The 23,313-nt window shown below is 36.2% G+C and overlaps 1 protein-coding gene across 5 annotated transcripts in view; it reads right to left on the bottom strand.

The window, feature by feature from the left end:
* The window catches only part of SNCA (synuclein alpha), a 111,253-nt gene that overhangs the window by 84,098 nt on the left and 3,842 nt on the right, over positions 1 to 23,313 (bottom strand). For 4 of the 5 annotated variants that reach the window (XM_070392729.1, XM_070392718.1, XM_070392726.1 and 1 more), the window contains exons 3-4: positions 15,247 to 15,288; positions 10,816 to 10,958 (exon numbers count right to left, since the gene is read on the bottom strand). In XM_070392729.1, coding sequence (XP_070248830.1) covers positions 10,816 to 10,958; positions 15,247 to 15,288 — 185 coding nt within the window. The remainder of the gene's footprint in view (positions 1 to 10,815; positions 10,959 to 15,246; positions 15,289 to 23,313) is intronic. The other variant, XM_070392738.1, reaches the window with a different exon arrangement.

Below are 23,313 nucleotides of genomic sequence, written 5' to 3'. Positions count from 1 at the left end.
TAGCTATTATAAATTGCACTGCTATGAACATGGGGGTGCATATATTATTTCTGATTATATACTTCCCATAGTGGTTGTACCAGTCTTCATTCCTGCCAACAGTGTTCTAGGGTTCCTTTTTCTCCACATCCTCTCCAGCATTTGTTGTTTGTTGATTTATTAATGATTGCATTCTGGCAGGTGGCATTTTACTTTGCATCTCTTTAATGATTAGTAACTTTGAGCATTTTTTCATATGTCTCCTTGCCATCTGTATGTCCTCTTTGGAGATATCAATTCAAGTCTTCTGCCCAGTTTTTAATTGGATTATTTGTCTTCCTTTTTGGAAATTAACCCTTTATCAGATGTATCATTGGCAAATATGTCCTGTGTTTCACTGAACACCCAGAACTATTCTCCCTGGATTTGGCATTAAAAAAAAAAGCATTAGGAAAGACCTATAACCCTAACATATTAGGGCTCTGAAATTTTTTTCAGTTTAAAAGAGAAAAAATTTAGCTTTGTTTATTCCAGTGTTTCCCCCAAATCATTTCTTTCTAATCACAACAGGAGCATAATATTCAATGAGGTCACATTACTTGGTGAAACTCTAAGGACAAATAGTAGTGTGACTTCATTTTATTCAGTTAAAGTGGAATGCTTAGGGAATAGCTTTTCCCTCTTTGTGTTATATAATCTGCTTACTAAAAGTCATCAAACTGTCAACAAATATGAAAAAGACCTTCTACCATCATTTATCTAACACAACTTTTAGAGAAAAGGCAGACTCTTCTTAGCAGAATGTTTTAACTGTATGATGCATTACAGTTGATTGTTTATCTTTTGTCTGCATTGTTTCATTTAATTCACACTCTGACTCTGTGCTGTGAATGGCCAGTAATAGATGAGTGGCTTTGGTTTGGAAAGGTTAAATGAGTTGCCAGAGGTCTGGCAATGTGTAATTGAACAAATGAACCTAAAATTCAAGCCATTAAACACAGACTTGAAACATTGTGAACTCATTTAATCCAACACTTTCATTTCACAGATGAGAAAATCTGTGCTCAGAGAGGTGTGATGACAAAATCTAGCACAGGGAGAGAGACAATAGCACCTTCATGTTCCCTCACTTGAAACTCACATGCCCTCTACACTAAGCCATCTTTCCCTGTAGATGATCGAATCAAATGGTGCAGGTAAACCAGAAGCCCCATAGGCAGATAAAGGCCAGCTGGCTCTCACGGTGGATCAAAACAGATACAGAGCAGCTTTAGTCAGAACACTTATGAACTGGTGTGGTTTCAAAAATGTTAATTCCCCTTTGCAGGAATTTGGTGGAGACTATTTTTAATTTTTTAAAATTTATGTTTATTTAGTTATTTTTGTTTCTAAATTATTTATTTTTTTAATTAAATTTATTGGGATGACATTGGTCAACATGAACATATAGGTTTCAGGGGTGGGTTTCTGTGTTACAAGATCTGTATATTGCACCATGTGCTCACTACCCAAAAGAGATTATTTTTTAAAGGAGCCTACTCAACATAAATCATAGTATTAGAAATTAAAGATAAAACACTTTTAACTGATATCATTTGCTTTGTATGGCAATTATGTGAATCCTAAAACTCAGTGACATAATAGGAAGTGCATATCTTCTCCAATTCTCCTAGAGACAGCAAAAAATACACAATCCATGAGCAAAAATTAGATAAAGCTATATGGACATACTCAGAAAATCTGTGTGGCATTAATGTACAATGAAAGATTTTTATTTTATTTTGGGGGGATTTCCAATAACCAAATAGGAATATATATGATTGGAGGTGATTTGCTACTATGGATTATCAGACTTATATCATTTCCTTGTAAGCATAGATAGTTAAAATCTATATGATTTTCTTAAATTAAAAGTTCACATTATTCTTCACAATCCATAAAGTTGCAATTGAATTTATTCTTATAAACTGAATTCCAAATAGATCCATCATACTGTGTTAGTATGAAGGACCCAAAAGAAAGGTGAGACAGTGTCTACCTCTAATCAGAAAGATAAAATACATAGTCCTTCTTTTTATCTTTTTCACGTTCATTTAATCATTTATTCAGCCAACATAATTTATGGTGCAGTGTTCTTTGCATTAATATATATATACTATAGCCTTGATAAGATGTAAATACTACTTTGGGGATGTTCATAAATATCTGTTAGTGGCTCCAGAATCACCTGTTAGAGAGGTACTTAAATTGTAACTTAAATATTCAAATATTTGGTGAGGATTTAATAAAGTTCCTTACAAAAGAATTACTTTATATTTTAGTTGACAAACTGCTTATTTTTCCCTCACAGAAGAACAATTAGGTTGATGAGATGGGCCATCCAACTCTAGTCCCATATTTATGTATTTGCATGCAAAACATAATTGGTATCTCATTTACCTTATTTATATATTTTTAATTCAAGTGAACATATTCTGTCCTAGATTTTTGTATATTTTGAATATTTGAGAACCATAGAACCTCTTTTCATTAAAGCAAACACACCATCAACTGTCTCCCTGAAAACTAAAAAATCAACTAAAAGAATTTTTGAAGCAGAAAAAAATCAAGTTATTTCTTTCTTTTTAGGGACAGACAAGTTGATTTTCATTGAAGTTTGTGATATGACTATTGTATGTCATAATATGCAAGCATGCCTGTCACCTAAATAAAAATAGCTCAGATGATAACAGAGATTAAAAGAAGAACCACCTAAATTTGATATCACCCTTCATATAATAGCATCTGATTAACAAAACATTATAAAAATATCATGTTATCTTTGTATGTGAAGGGACATTATCAATAGATGTTAGCACATACAGAATGAAGATGGGTTCAGCCCTAGCTGGTTTTGTTCAGTGGATAGAGCATTGGCCTGTGAACCAAAGGGTCCTGAGTTCAATTTCCAGTCAAGGGCACATACTTCTGTTGCAGGCTCCTCCCCAGCCCAGAGCTTGTGCAGGAAGCAACCGATATATGTGTTTCTCTCATATTGATGTTTCTGTCAGTATGATCATTGCTCTCAAGTGACATTCAGAATTTTAATCTACATTAAGCATATATGAGTAATAAACCAACTGCACAAATATGACTTAAAGCTGTTGATGGTATGCCTTGAAGCAGTTTTATCATACTCTTGCTAAAATACATTCCTCTACCAAACAAAACTATCACCATGATCAGTTCTTTGAAGACTGAAATTGGATTTTCACTCATGTACCAGGTGTACCGGTTAATATGCAGATTTTGTAATAAAAAAAACTACACACAATAATTTCAACAGAAACATTAACAGTGCTTTATTGCTAGCTACACATTGCTAGCTACACATTTCACCCATCTTTCAGGTAATTTGTGGATATAGTCCCAATAGAACTTTTCTTGTTTTGAGGCAAACTATTCAGAGAGACAATTTTCCACTTCTTCGTATGTTTTGAAGTGCTGCTCAGAAAGTACGTGTGCCATCGATCAGAACAAGTGGTCATCTGAAGGAGCAAGGTCGGTGAATGCAGCGGGTGGGTTAATAATTCCCAGGCAACATCTTTTAACGTGTCTTTAACTGGCTTTGAAGTGTGTGATGGTTTGTCATCACAAAGCAAAATTACTTTGCCATGTCTTCTGGCACATTCTGGTCATTTCACAATCAAAGTGTGGTTCAAACTGATTATTTGTTGTTGGTAGCAATCAGTATTAATGGTTTCACCTGGTTTTAGAAGCTCATAATACACCACACCTTCCTGATCCCACCAAACACAGAGTATTGTCTTCTTTCTGAAGCGATTTGGCCTTGCAGTCGATGTTGTTGGTTGACCTAAATCAACCCATGATTTTGTGCATTTGGGATTCTCAAAATAAATCCACTTTTCATCTCCAGTCACAATTCAATGCAAAAAAAGACTTTCTTTCGTGCCGTTGAAGCAACATTTTACTGATGACTTTTCGGTATTCCATTTGTTCAGTTGATGTGGTACCCATTTTCCTTCCTTTAAAATCTTTCCCATTGCTTGCAAATGATCAGAAATTTGTTTGCCGAGCAATGTTTAATCTTTCTGCAAGTTGTTTTTGAGTTTGGCACGCATCTTCATCCAATAATGCTTGTAATTGTTGGTCTTCAAACTTTTTCGGTTGACCTGGATGTTCTTTGCCTTTCACATCGAAATCATCACTTTTAATGTGTTTAAACCAGCGTTCACAAGTATCTTGAGATGGAGCATGTTCACCATAAGCTTCCCAAAGTATTCAGCAGCACTTTTCTTCAAAATAAAGTAATGAATTAAAACTTCCTGTAAATGCTCTTTTTTTAGCATAAAATTTGACATTTTTAAGCATAAAAATATCTATGATGTTAACACCTTCAGAAAATTTGACATATGAAGTTTTGAAGCTTGCTATCAATACAATAAAATAGCATACATATCAAATCACGTACATATCAACATATGTGTAACTCCATCTATTGAAAAAAAATCTGCATTATTAACCGGTACACCTGGTATATACTGCATGGATGTAATGCTAACAGATTATTAACCACTGGTCTTAGGACTCGATGGAAGTGCTTTTATTTTTTTGTCTAAACAGCTAAAATAATATGGCTCTTATCTCTACATATATGAAGTAATTTTATAGTATACTGACAAAAATTTTAAAGTATAATATGTATTGGAAAATAGATCTCTCTCATTTCTAACAAAAACCATTTCTTTCTCTATGATGGATGTACACTTGTTACAAATACATACATGTTCTCAAAGACTAGAGATGGTCTTTTGCCCCAGGGGCAAATATGTCAGCTGTCATCCCCGGACTGTATATTTCTTGAAGGCAGGAGCCATCCACAAGCTATGAACTTCTGCATTCCCCACAGTGCCCAGCTGAGTGTCCAGCACATATAAAGTACCCATTAATAGACTGAATGCTACTGAATTTTAATAAAAAACATAACCATAAGCCTATCTTCCTTACCTCTTTGTATATAATTAAAATGTACTTTCCTATTTACTACCTTGCAGGATTAAGGGTCATTAGGAACCATGATTCATCCATCCCTGACCCAGTGAAATATTTGAAATATTATTAGGTACAACAAAAGCCCATCATAATGGATGTGTTTCTAAGTGGAGATAGTGTATCTACATTAGTTGACTCTCACATGAGTATAAACTATTGATTTTACATACCACATGTCAAAATTTTACAGATTATATATATATATATATATATATATATATATATATATATATAAATTGATTTGGTCAATTAGGTTTTTTCTTTAATTACCACATTGTGCTTTAATCTAAGAATACAATGCTATCAATATGATACGCCACTCCCACCAGGAATACAAATCAGTCATGGTGCCACAGATCTTTTAGTGTAGGTGTAAATATGACTAATAGTCATGTTGATCATCTTCTGAGATCAAGCACAAAGACAACACTCGACCTTTTAATTATTTAAGACAGTATATCAATCTTGATTAGTCATTTAAGGAGAAAGTTTACTGTAAAACATTTCACTAATCTTGACATCTCTAATTACCTTCTCGTGAACGATGCGAAGGTAACATCTATGATCTGTGTCTGCTTCTTCAAAGAAACCTGAAAGGTTGTCTGTGACCTTTGGCTTACTTGTGAAGCCAAACTAAAATGACTTAGCTGATGGCAACATCCATCATCTGATTAATCACTTAATAAAAATGTCCATAACACTCAAGTGTTTAAAAATAAAATTGCATCAAGCTTCCATGATAGCTCTAGTAAGTCAAAGGAATTAAGCAGAAGGATGCTTAAATGTTATAGATCGTAATGTCAAACCTGACATGCTTCTGGCCTGCTTTGTTTTAGTCACTGAGCACACACTTGGTTAGCTATTCTCTTATGAATTATGGCAGGATTACAGAGAATGCGGACATCTATCCATTTGAAATCAACATTTTTCTGTGCTGAGGATAGAAAAAGTGTTTTATAATCCGATCTAATTTTTCCACATTGGCACTGTTTAGAAAACTTCACTCTGATTCTGAAGAAAAAAATAGAGAAAACAGATGAACTGGAATATCTGAGGCTATAAATATTTTCAAACTTTTTTCTTGCACAAAAAGAATCTTTGTAGATTGGTCAGTGCCTAACTGGAATGTGATAATGAAACTGACTGCTGTACTATTTGTCAGGTAGTGGCTTTGTAGTCTATTCAAGACTTTTACTCTCTGTGAACCCAGATAATTACAAAACTATAAACTTCAGGGATCCTGAGGATCCAACTCTTCCAGGGCGTTCCAGATAGCATGAAAGAAACTCATTTGTTCAGCAAGGATTTGAGCAGAAGGACATGCAAAGCACTTTTGAGGTTGAGATGGAGCAAATGTTCTATTGACGAGCTGTATACTTTAAACGGTGGCACTACAGAACAAATCTTATGCAAGCTACTTTCTATACATAGTATCATTGGAACTAGCAGATCACTTGTTCTCGATAGACGTGGGCAACAAATTTTCTCTGTATAACATCACTGTTTGTTTGAACTTAACTTGAATAATCTGCCAATGCATTCGTGGTCTGTTCTATCATGCCAATCAAATGACTGAGCTTCAAAAAAATGAATTGTATGGCTGATAACCACTTGTGTGCTCAGGTAAAAATACAGATCAGAAGGTGTATTATTCGGAGGTATTAATCAAAGAAGCTAATAATATTTGATAAAGCAAATTCTTAAAATTCAAGACATCTTATTTGTCCTTTAATCTGATATCTGATCATTAGTCATGATTACTAAGAGTGGCTTCATTTATATGATAATCAAATTCACAAAAACACTTAGGTATCTGTTGTCATATCTCCCTGTTAACATCAAAAGGAGACAGAATACACCAAATCTAGCATGTTACAAAGAGATAAACTTGAGAGAGAGAGAGAGAGATAAAATTACTAGAGCTCTTGTTTTAAACACAAACAAACCAGGAAAGCACAAAATGGAGGGAAAGAAGGAAGAAAGGAAGGAAGGAAGGAAAGAAGGAAGGAAGGAAGGAAGGAAGGAAGGAAGGAAGGAAGGAAGGAAGGAAGGTAGGAAGGAAGGAAGGAAGGAAGCTTTGTTTCCTCAGTCAGGGAGTAATGGGCCAAATATCCTTAAAAGGCATGAAAGCTGAACACTAACACAGCTACTCCTCTTGCTGTGTTCCTGATCTTCAAGAAAGGCACCAACCACCAAGAGAATAGTACCAACATGATTCCACTCTACAATCTAGCATCTAGTAGCCCTACTTGTTACATCCCTGTTACCCCGAATCTCATGAAATACACCACCAAATCTTGTTGCTATTAACTTCTACATAGTCTTCGAATTGATCCATGTTTTTCCTCTTCCCCCACCAGCACTGTATTTGATTGGTATATGCAGTCATCTCCTCTTTCCACCACAACCCACTAATTGGTACTGGGCTACCACTCTGACCTCTTTAAGCTGATTCCTCACATTAAGGTGGAGATATCTTTTCAACATGCAAACCTGTAACCGGGCGTCCTTGCTTAACAAGCTTTGATAGGTTCCTTTATTCTTAGAATAAAGACCAGCATTCTTAATATGGCCAGCCAGGATGTGGCCCCAGCATACTCTCTAGCCTCTTCCTCCAGCTTCTTAGGGCTCCAGCCACAGCCCTCTTTGATTGGCCACTGAACCCCCACACCACATGAGATTCCCTCATGTTTTTGCTTTTGCCTGAAATGCTACTCCTTCAACTCCTGATTGTTTATTGATTTCCAGTCTTTTTTGTTTGTTTGTTAGAACATTTCTCATTATTTTAGCCTCAACATCTAACAAAGTTTCTGGGAATGAGCTTTGTTGGTTTTTTTAAAAAAAATGAGAATAAGTTCTCAATGAATCAGTAACAAATGGTTAAACAACAATAAATTGCTTATTTCCATTCACCAGAATCACTTTGATAAGAATTTGAATGATAAAATTAAAGTATTTCAAATTTTATAATGAGCAAATTCAACCATTTTATTTAAACGCCCCAGGTCTTTTGGCATCTCATAGAAGTGGAAGTGACCACAATGAAAGAAGTTTATTGGTGTCTTCCTTAAGTTATAGAAATACAAAATTTTATTGCTAAATGGGGCTTTAACCCAATTTTCTATTATAGTTTCCTCATTAGGTGAGAAAGAGTCTTAGGAGATCTGCAAACGGTCATCCAGCCAGTTAGTGACAGAGCAGGGATGAAAACCAGCCATTTCAACTCCCAGTTCAATGTTGTTTTCCCTAAAACTATGCTGCAACTTCTAGGTTTTATGACTTTATTTCATATTAGAAATTTGTGAGAACCTGTAAGTACCCATAAGAGAATATCTCCAAATAGTTAATTTTGTCACATCATTTAAAATTTCTGCTTTAAAATATTAAAGTAAATAAAATATTTTAGAAGAGCAAAACACAAGTCCTATTTTGTAAGAAATAGAGCACTTTCATGCCTTATTTGCAATTTATATTGTATGTTTTAAATGGGGTGGGGGTACATGTTTCCATGGTTTCTTAATATTCTAAAGCTGAGAATTTCTCCAGTTAAATCTGCTTGTCATAAATCAGTTTACAAAAACCCAAAGGATGCTAGGTTATGAGGAAGGGATGTAATGGATGGAAAAGCACTACTGGTATCCAGTCTGTTACAGTTGGCTATGTGATGTTGGACTAACTTCCTCCTGTAGATTTCACTTTCCCCACCTGTGTAATTAGGGATGGTCTAAATCATGGGCTCTGTCAGTCTAGGGCCGTGGTCGGCAAACTGCGGCTCTCGAGCCACATGTGACTCTTTGGACCCTTGAGTGTGGCTCTTCCACAAAATACCACGTGCGGGCGCGCGTACAGTGCAATTGAAACTTTGTGGCCCATGCTCAGAAGTCGGTTTTCAGCCTGGGCGAGTCTATTTTGAAGAAGTACTATTGATATTTGGCTCTGTTGACTAATGAGTTGCTGATCACTGGTCTAGGGCTTCCATGATCCCGCTAAGCCTTTTTGTGTATGTATGTGAGTGTACATTTTTGGAAGGAAGAGGGCCCAAAGCTTCTATTAGATTGGCAAAAGTATCTGGGGCACAAAACAGGTTAATTATCTCTGTACTGATATCTAAAGTCTCCCTTGTTTTGAAATGTAATAAAGGAATAAATGTAATTATGATTCTAGACACAAAATAGGGATTATTGTAGCTGTTAGCTCAAGGGATAAGATTATTTGAAAACCATATTCTGCACAAAGAAGTCTCATCAGCAACCATACATTCAATGTTAGCTGAAGAACATCACTGAAAGCCCAGTCCAGATTTTCCATAATTAGCATCAATTGCCCCAGACAATGAAACTCCATGCGAAAAAATCTAAATATGTCAGAGTGTTTAGTCCTGTCCTTTTTAATCAATGTTTTCATGATCCATCAAGGTAAGCTGGCACATAGGATCACATGGAGTGGAGGAACTCAGGGTAGTTTGCCAGAAAATAGAGGTGCTTTCTGGACATGTGTGAAATATCAGCGAACAACATATATTCTACCCTTATGGTGCTTGTATTTTAGAAGGTGAGAAATAAACAACATACATAAAAAATAACAACTTATTTACTATGTTAGAGGTGATAATGCTTTGGCAAAAAAGAAAAGAATAATAAAGAGTAGGGGAATTAGGCCCACCAGAGGTGCGGAGAATGTTGCCAATTTTCAACAGGTCCAGGCAGGCCCCACTGAGAAGGTGTCATTTAACAAAGACTTGAGTAGATGAGGGAGTTCGCCAAGTAATAAGCTCTAGGCCTCACAGTGGCCGGCAAACTCATTAGTCAACAGAGCCAAATATCAATAATACAACGATGGAAATTTCTTTTGAGAGCTAAATTTTTTAAACTTAAACTATATAGGTAGGTACATTGTTATTAACTTAATTAGGGTACTCCTAAGGCTTAGGAAGAGCCACACTCAAGGGGCCAAAGAGCCACATGTGGCTCGCGAGCTGCAGTTTGCCGACCACTGGCCTAGGGGAAGAGCTCTTCAGCCAGAGGGAGAGCCCAGGGCAAGGGTATGCTTGCTTTGTTCAAGGAAGAGCAAGGGGAAAAGCAAAAATCATTCTGCTGCCGTGGTCATGAAATTTATAAAATTTCATCTTCCAGTTGACACCTTGTTTTCTATTACTTACCTGGTTAAAATGAAAGTCATAGTATCTTTTATATAATCATGCTAGAGTCACAGTTGCATCAAAGATGCAAAGTCAAAATTCTTCTGAGAATTTTTAAATCACCCCAGAACCATGATGTCGGTTTGTTATGCACTTTAAGTAGCTCAGTTCCCACAAACATATTTTTGGCAATAAACTGTTACATGATATTTCAACATGTCATTTAAACGGAGGCGATGTCATTGGAAAGAAATCAAGTAAAAGATCTTCATTTTGAAAATTAAGAAATGGGGCACAAAGTGATTTGTTCTGTTCCGACAAAGAGGAATTCCAAGATTCATAGCCAACATGAAAGCACCCATTCTCTCTGAAATGTCACTCTTCCTTTGACATTTATTACATTGTTGATTTCATGAACTTTCTTCCACAAAATGAAACAATCATGATCATTATGCAGTCTTCCTGGCATTTATCTGGGTTAATACCTCAAAAAAGAGGACCCATATAAAGGCTGTACTTTTGAATGAAGAGGGCCAGTTATCCGTCCCCCAGTAAGCATCTTATTCCTGTCGAGAGCCTTGCATGGAAAAGCACCATGACCTCATAAGCTTAAAAGTGTAACGTGAAACGTCTGTAACCATCCATACCTTGCCCACCTGGTCCTTTCTGCCAAAGCCAGTAGCGGCCGCGATGTTCCCTGCTCCCTCCACTGTCCTCTGTGCGACTGCGGTCACCCCTGTCACCACCGCCTCTCCAACATTCGTCACTTGCTCTTTGGTCTTCTCAGCCACTGGGGTACATCAAGAGCAACAACAGATTAAGAGGTGGATAGAACAACAGCAACTTAAACTAATTTTATTTCCACTAGCTATCCAGTTCTCAGGACCTCTATGTACACATACCACAGATAGCTGAAGAGACGAAGAAATGAAAGCTGTAAAGATTTCAAAGTGAGCACAGGACCAAATATTGAATTTTGGCTAAGATACTTTGTTTTAATCACTAAAAGGTGCTTGAAGTTTATGACTGCAAATTTAAAGCCATGAGCAATCTGAGTTTGGTTTATATTTTATTAAAGAAAGTTTGCAGAAAGCTATGATTACAGGTGCAGTTACAGCTGTATCAGACTCAGCATGAAATTTATTTCTTTATTCCAATTTCAGTGCCATTTTTTTGGTTAATCCTCACCTGAGGATATTTTTCCATTGATCTTTAGAAAGAATAGAAGAGAGGAAGGAAAAAGGGGATGGAGAGAGAGAGAGACATCAATGCAAGAGAGACACATGGATTGGTTGCCTTCTGCATGTGCCCGATCAAACCTACAACCCAGTTATGTGCCCTTGACAGGGAATCGAACCCACGACCCTTTGGTGTGTGGGGCAATGCTCTAACCACTGAGTGATGCCAGCCAGGGCTCAGTGCCAATTCTTTTATCTCACTCGAGAGGTTAATTTTCGCCATACCTTCTGAGTCACATAACACATCCATGCTCACACATGTTACTATCAGAAATAAACTGGAGTAAGGGATGGTTACGAGGAACCTTTGGCCCTTTCATAAAACTTCAGGTAGTTGAAACAGAAAGGTTTTTAATATGATTAATTTTCAATATTTTAATGGGAACAAGAGAGTCAGACATTAAGTAAAATATGAAAATGATGAAGTTTGCTGAACACACTGAAAATTCCTTTTCACAAAGCAAAATAGAATATGGTCCTTCAGTAGATTTTTAAAAATAAGTTAAATATTTAGAAAACAGTATCAATAGTTTAAGATTATATTTAGATGCAGCTATTTAATCTAATATCAAAAATTCTCTAAGACACTATCTGATATAATTGCTGAACTATTCATATTGCTGAACTTTACATATTCTTTCCATGCATTTTACCAATTAAAAAAAGCACAAATAAAAATGTTTGTTTTTATTAAATAAAGAGTTCTATGAAAGAGTGGCAAAAGACAAGATAGTCTGCTCTTTTAATAATTTCAAAGACAATGGAGAAACAAAACAACCCCTCATCATCTAAACCTTATAAGGTTTATGCCCATAAAACGTAGGCCTGGCATCTCTTATCTCTATCTATGCAATGTTTGCTTTCTTTTTGCCCACAAGTTCATTTTTTGTCTGCCTTTATCCCACACTTCAGGAATTTGGGGTTTGAGGTGATATTTTTTCTCAGGCTATATCCTAAGCACATGGAGACACAGTTTTTGTTATGCTTTGTGCCTCTACAGATCCTCTCCAGATAAGTCCCAGTCTAGGAACCCAAGGAAGTTACACCACGTCACTGCTCAGTGTTATGTGCTCGTCGTATGATTATTGCGCAGATTTCACGTCACCAGCTGGGAGAAGCAATGATTAAACAGGGTGGACAAAGCAACTGGGTTTCTGTAGGTCATGGGAGCTCGGGTGGTCTGAAAGGACAAAGGCTTTCTCGTGGTCCTGGGCAATGGAGGGTGGGGGCGGGGGAGACAAGTGACCCTGGAGTCTAAACCCAGGAAGAGCGCACAGCAGGTGTTGCTTGATATTTGCCTTTTGCCACTTCTGGGACATGACTAATGCCTCCTAAGGAGTAATGGCTGTTCGCAATGCAAAGTTCAAATTTAAATGGCAGTGAAAAGCTGTACTGCAAATTTCATGTTTTTAAACATTTCTAGAATGTTGATCTTTTAAAAATAGTGAGTTATGTGCTTTGGGTTCTCATCACCGCCCGCCCCCCACCCCCACCCCCGCCCCACCCGGACGCCAGCCCAAGAACCTGAATAGAAAATTTTGCTTGATAATGAACATTTTCATGTTATAACTTATCTACTAGTTTGAGGTGATAGTGCTTTGGCAAAAAAAGAAAAAATAATTAAGAGTGGGTCGGGGGAGAGGGGTGGTGGGTAGGCCTACCAGAGGTGAAGGGAATGGTGCCAATTTTAAACAGGTCCAGGTAGGCCTCATTGAGAAAGTGTCATTTAACAGACTGGAGGAGATGAGGGAGCTTGCCAAGTATATGATCTTGGGGAAGAGCTTTTCAGACAGAGGGAGAGCCCAGGGCAAGGGTATGCTTGCTTTGTTCAATGAAGAGCAAAGACAAAAGTAAATTGTGATCTTTTTACAGATTCATAATTTTTTTTTTTTTTGCCAATCATGAAATTTTATTTTTACAACACCTAGGTAATTATTTATATACTAGAGGCCTGGTGCACAAAATTCGTGCATGGGGGGGGGGGGTGTCCCTCAGCCAGGCCTGCATCCTCTCCAATCCGGGACCCCTCGGGGGATATCCAACTGCTGGTTTAGGTATTGGGCCTAAAATGGCAGTTGGACATCCCTCTCACAATCCGGGACCTCCTAACCACTCACCTAACTTCCTGCCCTAACCACTCTGCATACCTATCTGATCCCCCTAACTGCTCTCCACTGCCAGCCTTAACACCCTAACTGCTCTCCCCTGCCAGCCTGATCACCCACAACTTCTCTCCCCTGCTGGCCTGGTTGTCCCTAACTGCCTCTGCCTCAGCCCCAGCCACCGTGGCTTTGTCCGGTCTAATTAGTATATTACCCTTTTATTAGAATAGATGTATAAACCTTAACCTATTTTAATACATATAAACTGCATAGTAAAATGCATTTTGTGCTTTATTACATTTTCATTAGGTTTTATCATTGTCAGAATAAGTAAATTAGTTATATTATAAAATGACAGAGTATACATGTAACAATAATAGATACATTTAAAAAGATTTCTGTAGGACTTGATTTATCTAGTGGGTTTATCCATTAACCTTGACCTTTATTTTTCCCCTAGTAAGGTCTTTCAGACAAAGGATAAAAAGACAAAAGAAAAAGAAACATTTAATTAAGTACATTTTACATCTAATAAATGTGTTTTTTAAATATATTTTTATTGATTTTTAGAGAGAGAGGAAGGGAGAAGGATAGAGAGATAGAAACATTGATGAGAGAGGAACATCATCAATCAGCTGCCCCCTGCACACCCCCTACTGGGGACTGAGCCCACAACCCGGGCATGTGCCCTTGACCGGAATCAAACCTGGGACCCTTCAGTCTGCAGGTTGACACTCTATCCACTGAGCCAAACCAGCTAGGACTAATAAATGTTTTGTAATACGGGAAAAGATATTATAACCAGGATCAAAAAGGATACCTTCCTCCCAACCAATTATAGTCTAATATTCTAAGTTGCTTATGTTTTCCTCCAAATGTACCAGTCTTTCCCATTTGGGTTCATATGGCTTCATCTGACTGGAAGCCTTCATCCCTAAACCAAGTAGCCCTGTCTACTCAGCAAATTCAGTATTTCAGATATATTTATTTTATATATATACATATATTTGATTTGTTTCCCAGTGTGTCTATCTACCTCCACTAGTGTATTTTGAGTTCATTAAAATCAGAGATACTGTTGTATTTTTCTTTATATTATTTCACAATAGGTACTCAACAAATAATTTAAAGGTCGAGTTTTCTAGGTTTTTATCTTGGGATTAGCTAACTGGGAGAATTTCTTTTAAAAAAAAATATATATTTTATTGATTTTTTTACAGAGAGGAAGGGAGAGAGATAGAGAGTTAGAAACATTGATGAGAAAGAAACATCCATCAGCTGCCTCCTGCACACCTCCTACTGGGGATGTGCCCGCAACCAAGGTACATGCCCTTGACTAGAACCGAACCTGGGACCTTTCAGTCCGCAGGCCAACGCTCTATCCACTCAGCCAAACCAGTTAGGGCTGGGAGAATTTCTTTTCCTTGGATATTGTAGGTAGAAAACTCCTGGCCTAAGTCAAAATATTCATATTCTATACTACTTTGTAAATTAAACATAGTTGGTCAATTCAGATTCACCATTCTTGACAGTTAAATATATTGTTTTATTTATTTATAATAAATATTTACCTATCTAAAATATTTAATAAAGAACTAAGATTAAACAGAGCTGATGTTTCCTTAGACTGCTCCTCCGCAGGCACGGTGGTTGTTGACATTCTGCATGATTAGTGCCGGGGCTACAAGCTCGCAAGGCATTTTGCACATCGTCCCTGGATACAGCCCATGGAGCTTACCTGTTGTCACACCATGGACCACTCCTTCCTTGGTTCTGGAGCCTATGAAATCAAACAAATTCATAAACATAAGTCTCAAACTGGACTTACATTGCTAATGGCTCATTTTTAATACAACTAATCCAAACAAAATTTCAATCTGTAGAAGCCCATACACAAAGATATCCTCGAGGCCAAAAGACCCAAACCAAGGAAATTCAGCAATTGCTACAAGTAGAAGGAAGGAAAGCTAACAGGAGGCTCTCTCCAATTAAGTTTTTAGCGCACATGACGACTTTATCCCACTGTGTCCCACTTCACACATATCAACTTACAGAGGTGGGGGAGAGATAACGCTGGGTGAGTGGAAAGATGATTTTAGATTCAGAACTGTGGCAGCTTTACTAAAGTCCAGCACAACCAAGATTAGTTCACCCATGAAACACAAGTAGAAGGGGGAGGGAAAGAAAGAGTCATAATCGGTGTTGAACACCTATTATGTAAAAGTCATTTTATATCTCATCTTATTTGATATTTGTAACATTTCTCATAGGTATATTATGCTTCTTTTATATATGAAGAAATTACAAGTAAACGTTAAATGATTTTTCTGAAGTTGCATAGGTAATAACTGGCTACAAGCACTTTCAAATCAAGGTCTCAATGACTCTCATGTTCTTTCCACTAAGCCAGGTAAATCTTTAGAAGGAATTGAGTATTTTATCATTCAAGTATTACTAACACTAGTTTCAAGATGGCAAAAGAGAGGAACTTCCTCCAAATTTTGACCACCTTTTATACAAATAATGTATTAATATTTTTATTAAAACTAAGTTTGTTAATAATTTTATTCATAAGTTCTCTAATATTAGCATTTTCAGTGTAATTCATACCAGTTTTCTAATAAAATATTTTTGGAGAAAAATAATGGATTGGAGATTCACTATACCAGTGGTTGGCAAACTCATTAGTCAACAGAGCCAAATATCAACAGTACAACAATTGAAATTTCTTTTGACAGCCAAATTTGTTAAACTCAAACTATATAGGTAGGTACACTGTTATTAACTTAATTAAGGTACTCCTAAGGCTTAGGAAGAGCCACACTCAAGGGGCCAAAGAGCCACATGTGGCTCGCAACCACGGCATATAATAAGTCGAATAAGGTAATTCTATCAGACATAGAAGAATATAAAGAAATGAAGAAAAAATATGTGAATATTTAAACTTATCTTTGGATATTAAGCTGCTTACCAATCTTTAGTTTTAAAATGCACTGTTTTGCAAACCCTTACTAAGTATGCTAGGAATACCTGTAAACACATTTCAAATCAAAGGAAAAAAGTGTAAGGGAGCCTCAGTTTCCTTATCAATAAAATTCATACGTAATATTAATTAAATAATCTCTGAGAAGCTGGTTCTTAAACTGGAGAGAGTACAGCAGAATTAACTGGGTGGAAGATAGATAAAAATGCTGACGACTGAGTCAGAGCCTCAAATACTCAGTAAATATCATGTACAGATATTTGCATTTTTAACAACCCTCATGATCTAAAGCAGGTAATTCATAGATCAAATCTAGGAAACACTGGTTTGATGCAATTTCTAGTTCCAAATTTATGTAAAACTTTAGAAGTACACATTCATGATTTCAATAATATGATGATCGATAAGTTGATCTAAATAAATATGCAGAAAAATATTGAAAATGTTCATTAAATATATTTATGAAAATATATTGATATGATATTAAGTAAAATTTGCATGCAGCACATTTAAATTCCCATTATACAAAACATTCAAGGAAAGTTTTTAATAACTTAATAAAATTATGTATATATATTTAAGAACTTCCAATTTTTGAATATTTAAGATCTCCAATAAAAATAAAACATAAAGGAGCATTTGAGATCTTGCTCCCCAGCATATGTCATCAATTTTGGCTCAAATAGACTCATAAACATTCTCAAAAAAAAATAAACTATAGTTTTGTACTTAAGACATAAGCTCTGGATTCAGATTTTCTGGATCACAAATTCATATAAATGAAATTGTGCAGATGTTAAATATGTTACAGAATATAGGATAGTATTTTATATATATACAAATACATACATATACACACATGCATACATACAGGGTGTCCCAAAAAATGTATACACATTTAACAGCTGATAGCTTAATTGTGAAAATGAAATGTATTTTAATAAACACTGCCTTTATAATTATTCAAAGTGTGTGTATACATTTTCTTGGGACACACACACACATATATATATGATGTTGTGTGTCTGTATGTGTATGTGTGTGTGTGTGTGTGTGTGTTTCAGGCAATGCTCACTTTGAATAGTATTATGAGATCATAAAATGACTATGCACAAGCTGAATTAAAGTTGTGGAATGTGATCTTAAAAATCAATGATAAAAATTACAATTAATCAATTAATCAGTGGTAAAAATTAGCATTGTTCCATGACCTTTACCATTTTTTGTTAAAACATTAAAAGCTCTTAGTCATTTATAAATGCAGAGGAATAAAATTAGTAAAAGTAATATTTACTTAGTATATTGTAATTCAATATATTGAGAATAAATGTTTTATTTATTTGTAAAAAATTTAACAAGTAGTTTAAACACTGCATGTATTCTTATTCTCATTGTATAACTTCCTATATGGAGCAACATCTTTCCTAAACCTTAGTTGTAAATTAGAAAATTTGGATCAGTTTCTACTTTGTACTTTTAATGTCATCATATGTCTCTGTCCTTTTAAAGTGAGGTGTTCTGGGGGACCACGTCCTCTGGGGCACCTTCACCATATTCATCACAACCGCTTCTATGTGCATGTCGATCCTTTCAGCTTCAATAAGTTCCTCTGGCTTCACATCTAGAGTCTCTTGAACCATAGTGATGTCAATATTCCCACAGTCAGCTACTTCATCCATAAATAAATTTATGTTTGAATCAAATTTAACTTCCAGCATTTTTCACTTTCTTTGCTACACTTGCATCATTTAGGGCCTATTTCCTAATTCAATTATGCATTTTTATAACATATCACATGGATGTAAAATAACGGTGAGCTTTGCTGTCTATATGAACTGACTAGCAGGTGTGACCAATCACCAACAGGCATTGAAAGAAGCAATGTGATTTGGGCATGTATCTCAGTGGGTTTCTGTTATTTATGTAGTGACCTGTGGACTGAAGAGCTAAGAGCAGGGTTTGTATTTTATGCAGTCACTCACAGTTCATGTGTCATGGTAACAGAAATTTGAACTGTGTTGTTAGGGACTCATGTTATTTAAGTAACTGTAGTTACTGAATCCATGTATCCTGGAACTATATTAGGTGAAAACAGCCTGTATTTGAGAGAATATTTCTAATCACTAACCACCTGTCCCTCTTTGCAACCCATATGTTTAAAAATGACTAGTACATTGGGGCCTTGACTTACGAGTGTCCCGACTAACGAGTTTTTTGAGATACCAGCTGTCTCTCCGCCGATTTTTTGCATTGAGTTGATAGAGTAATTTGAGTTAACGAGCTCCTTAACGAGCTCGGTCTCGAACGTAAGTCAGGGCTCCACTGTAAAAAGAAATGTTTAACAGGGGTCTGTAGTCCTTCCTCTCTTCCTCAGTAGTACCTGAGAATTTGACCTTTGGCTAAGTCATGGAATGCATCCTGAGTTAAAGATAAATGAGAATCTTGATAATATTGCTTCTTATCAAACAAATGACCTATTGTTTACTGTCAATAATTTATTAGTATCTAATTAATAATTAAGCTTTAATTGTTGAGTAACCAGTAATTTTAAAAATATTGCTACAAAATAGTTGCCAAGTGGCTATGTGACTAGAAAAATATGAAAGCTGAAGGGACATAAGTACTAGTAATTTTCCTGAGCTGAGGTGGCCTATATGCAGCCCACCCTCTCCCTCAGTTCACAAAACTGCAGAGTGAAAAAGGTTGGAAGTAATGACCAGTTTGCCAGAACTCAACTATGCTGTTCATGTTATGTTGACTTTATCAACTTGGTGCAGGTGAGACATATTGTGAGAATTTTATAGCAATCCATACTCACAACCACTACTGCTTAGTAAGCAAAGTGGTGTTAGAACATTTTTAAAGATTATTTTCTTCCTTTACTGTTATAATACTTATCATTATATAAAGAGAACCATCTGCTTTCAAATTTGACTCTCAATTTATAATTTCTCAGCCATTTGACTGAGAATATCTTTGTCTATTAAATTGAAATATATTGATTGAAAACTTGTATCACTCAAAAAGAAAAATCATAAAAATAACATTGATTCTTATGATAGTTCTTTAATTAATCAAAAGATAGTTCCTGCCCTAGCTGGTTTGGCTCAGTGGATAGAGCATTGGCCTGTGGACTGAAGGGTCCTGGGCACATGCCTGGGTTGTGGGCTAGGTCCCCAGTAGGGGACCAATGATTGATCAATGATTCTCACTCATCATTGATGTTTCTCTCTCTCTCCCTCGCTCCCTTCCTCTCTGAAATCAATAAAAATATTTTTTAAAAAGGTAGTTGCCAAAAGTATCCTATATAATAAAAGGCTAATATGCAAATCAACCGAATGGTGGAACGACTGGTCGCTATGACATGCACTGACCACCAGGGGGCAGATACTCAATGCAGAGCGCTCCCCCCCCCCCCCCCGGGTGCTCAGTGCACTCCCACAGGGGGAGCGCCGCTCAGCCAGAAGCCGGACTCAGGGCTGGCAAGTGCAGCGGTGGTGGTGGGAGCCTCTCCCACCTCCGCAGCAGCACTAAGTTGTCAGGCAGACATCCCCCGAGGGGTCCTGGATTGGGAGAGGGCACAGGTCGGGCTGAGGGATGCCCCCCTCCCCGCCCCCAGTGCACGAATGTCGTGAACCAGACCTCTAGTAATACTATAAAGGAAAAAAATTACTTTCTCATGAGGTTTATGAAAAGTGTACAAAACTTTTTAGCCACAGTGAAATTAGAATTTTTTCTTTAGTCACTTCCAATTTTCCAAACTAGTAATTGATAATAGGTTTTGTAAGGATAAAAATATATATGTTGACTAAGTAATTATTCTGTTGGAGAACTTATTTGATAATAACCATGGCTCCTTCATATAAAAGTATGTTTTACAAAAATCCTCAACAAAATATTAGTGAATCAAATACAACAATGTATAAAAGAATTAAACACCAGAACCTAATGGAATTAATTCCAGGTATGCAAGGCTGGTTCAACATTTGAAAATTAAAGTAATTCATCATATCCACAGGTTTAAAAGACAAATCACATAATGATATCAATAGATGCAAAAATGTATTTGACAAAATGCAAAATTCATGAAAAAATATAAAATTCATGACAAAAACATCCAGTAAACTAGAAATAGAGGGTAACTTCCTCAACTTGATACAGAATATTTATAAGAAACCTACAACTAACATTATATTTCATGCTGAGAGACAAAGAGCTTTCCTACTAAGACCAGGAATAAGGCAAAGATATCCCACTCTCATCAACCCTTTTTAACATCATGCTGGAAGTCCAAGCTAATGCAATAAGACAAAAAAACTAAAAAAGTATACAGAATGTGAAAGAAGAGAAAAACTGTCCTTATTCACAGATAACATGATAGTCTATGTAGAAATCCAAAAGAATAATTTTAAAAAATAACTCCTAAAACTAATAATTAATTTTAGCAAGGTTGCACATGAGGTTAACAAATAAATGTCAATTACTTTCTTATATACTAGCAATGAGCAAGAGTAATTTGAAATTAAAAACACAATTCCTTTTACATTAGCACCATAAAGATAAAATTCTTGGGTATAAATTTAACAGAATATATATAAGATCTGTATAAGTTTTGGTTAACAAAATCAACTAAATTAATATAGAGATACTACTGGCCCCGTGCATGGATTCATGCACATTGAAAGGAAATTAATTAGAAGGTGGCCTGTAGGGCGGGATTGGGAGAGACAGGCCGGACATGCCCTGGAGCCAACCTCCCTTAGTCCCTCCCTGGCTGGCTGCACCTGGGGCAGCGCCACAGCTAGAAGGCCATCTGTGGAGTGAGTGGGGTCCCTCCAGCAGGTGGGGGTCCCTCGGCCAGGCCTGCAGGGATCAGGCCGAAACCGGCTCTCTGACATCCCCCGAGGGATCTGGAGTGCAAGAGGGCACTCTGCAAAGTTGCTGTCGCTCAGCAGCTTCTGCGTTGAGAGTCTGCCCCCGGTGGTCAGTGCACATCATACCTACCAGCTGGTTGGATGGCTGGTTGGTTGCTTAGCATTTTATATATATATATATATATATATATATACACACACACACACACATACACAGATTCTTTGGTCATCAGTAGGAAGATTCAATATTGTCAATATGTTAGATGTTCCTGACTTGATCTATAGTTCAGTTCAGTCTCAATCAAAATCCCAAGAAGTTATTATGTGGATATTAACAAAAAGATTCTAGTTTATGTGGAGAGACAAAAGATCCAGAACAGCCAATACAATATTGAAGGAGAAGAACGAAGTTAGAGGACTGACACTATCTGACTTTAAGACTTACTATAATGCTAGAGAGTGGTATTGGCAAAAGAATAGACAGATCAATGAAACAGAGCCCCAAAATAGAACTGCATAAATATAGTTAACTGATTTTTGACAAAGGCACGAAGGCAATACAATGAGTACAAATAATCCTTTCAACAAATGATCCTGGGACAACTGGAAATCTACACGTAAAAACAAAAACGAATCTAGACAGAGACTTTACACCTTTCACAAAACAACAATAATAAAAACCCTCAAAAGGTATTATAGCTCTAAATGTAAAATGCAAAACTATAAAACTCCAAGAATGTAGCATAGGAGAAAACCTCCATGACCTTGAGTATGGCAATGACTTTTTAAATACAACACTGAAGAGACAATCCATGAAAGAAAGAATCAATTAATTAGGCTTCATTAAAATTTCTGCCCTGGGATAAATAGAGCACAGAGGATTTGTAGGGCATTGAATTACTCTGTATAATACTATAATGATAGATACATGTCATTATATATTTGCCCAAACCTACATAATGTACAACACCAAGAATGAACTAAAAAGTAAACTATGGACTCTGGGTTATAATGCTCTGTCAATTAATTCATTAATTGTAACAAATGTACCACTCTGGTGAGGGATGTTGATAATGTGGGAAGCTATGTATGGGTAGGGTTAGGGAGTACATAGGAAACCTTGTACCTTTTTTTCAATTTTTCTATGAAACTATAACTGCTCTAAATAATACAGTGTTTAAATTTTTTAAAGTATGCTTTGTTATTCATATGGTTGTTTTATCATGACATTCTCACAAAAACTCTGCAAGGTAGGTGCATTTGTCTAAATTGTATTTTTACAAATGAGAGAAGTGGTACTGAGAAATGTAAATAACTTCCCTAGTACCCTAGAGGTAATAAGTGGTGTAGTCTGTACTAGAATTTAATTTTGTCTAATATAAAGTTTATGTTCTACTTTACCAGGAGTCAGAAAACTATAGCCTATGAGCTATATTAACTCACCACCAGTTTTGGTAATAATAAAGTTTTATTGGAACACAGTCACACTAAGTATTGTCTATGGCTTCATTCACATGACAACAGCAGAGCTGAGCAGTTGAGACAGAGATATTATGGCCTAAAAATGTATTATCTAGACCTTTACATAAAAAGTTTACCAACAGTTGTGCAATACCATTATGTCTTCTCATAGTCACTTCTCATCCTAAGTTCTGTGTTTGAGTTCAACTTTTAATTAGATGACAACTAATAAATAATTTATAGAACATATTCTATGTTAAATACCATAATAGGCATTGAAGATGATTTTTTAAAAAAATATGACATGTAAACAAATTACAATTTTATATAATAATCTTAGAATGAATAACAGAGTCTCTGAAAATAAAACTTTATTTATCCAAACTCATAAATAACAATGAAAAGTAAAAAGTTTTCCAGATAAGAAAAACCTGTTCATTACCTAGAAAAGAACAAATGTATTAATTTAATATTCAATAGTATCTGG

Source organism: Myotis yumanensis, unplaced genomic scaffold, assembly GCF_028538775.1.
Source record: "Myotis yumanensis isolate MYYU_CA2020_CCGP unplaced genomic scaffold, mMyoYum1.0.hap1 SCAF_1, whole genome shotgun sequence".
In the NCBI taxonomy this organism is placed as follows: domain Eukaryota; kingdom Metazoa; phylum Chordata; class Mammalia; order Chiroptera; family Vespertilionidae; genus Myotis; species Myotis yumanensis.
Note: the sequence above shows the minus strand (reverse complement) of the source record. Positions and strands in the feature narration are given on the sequence as shown.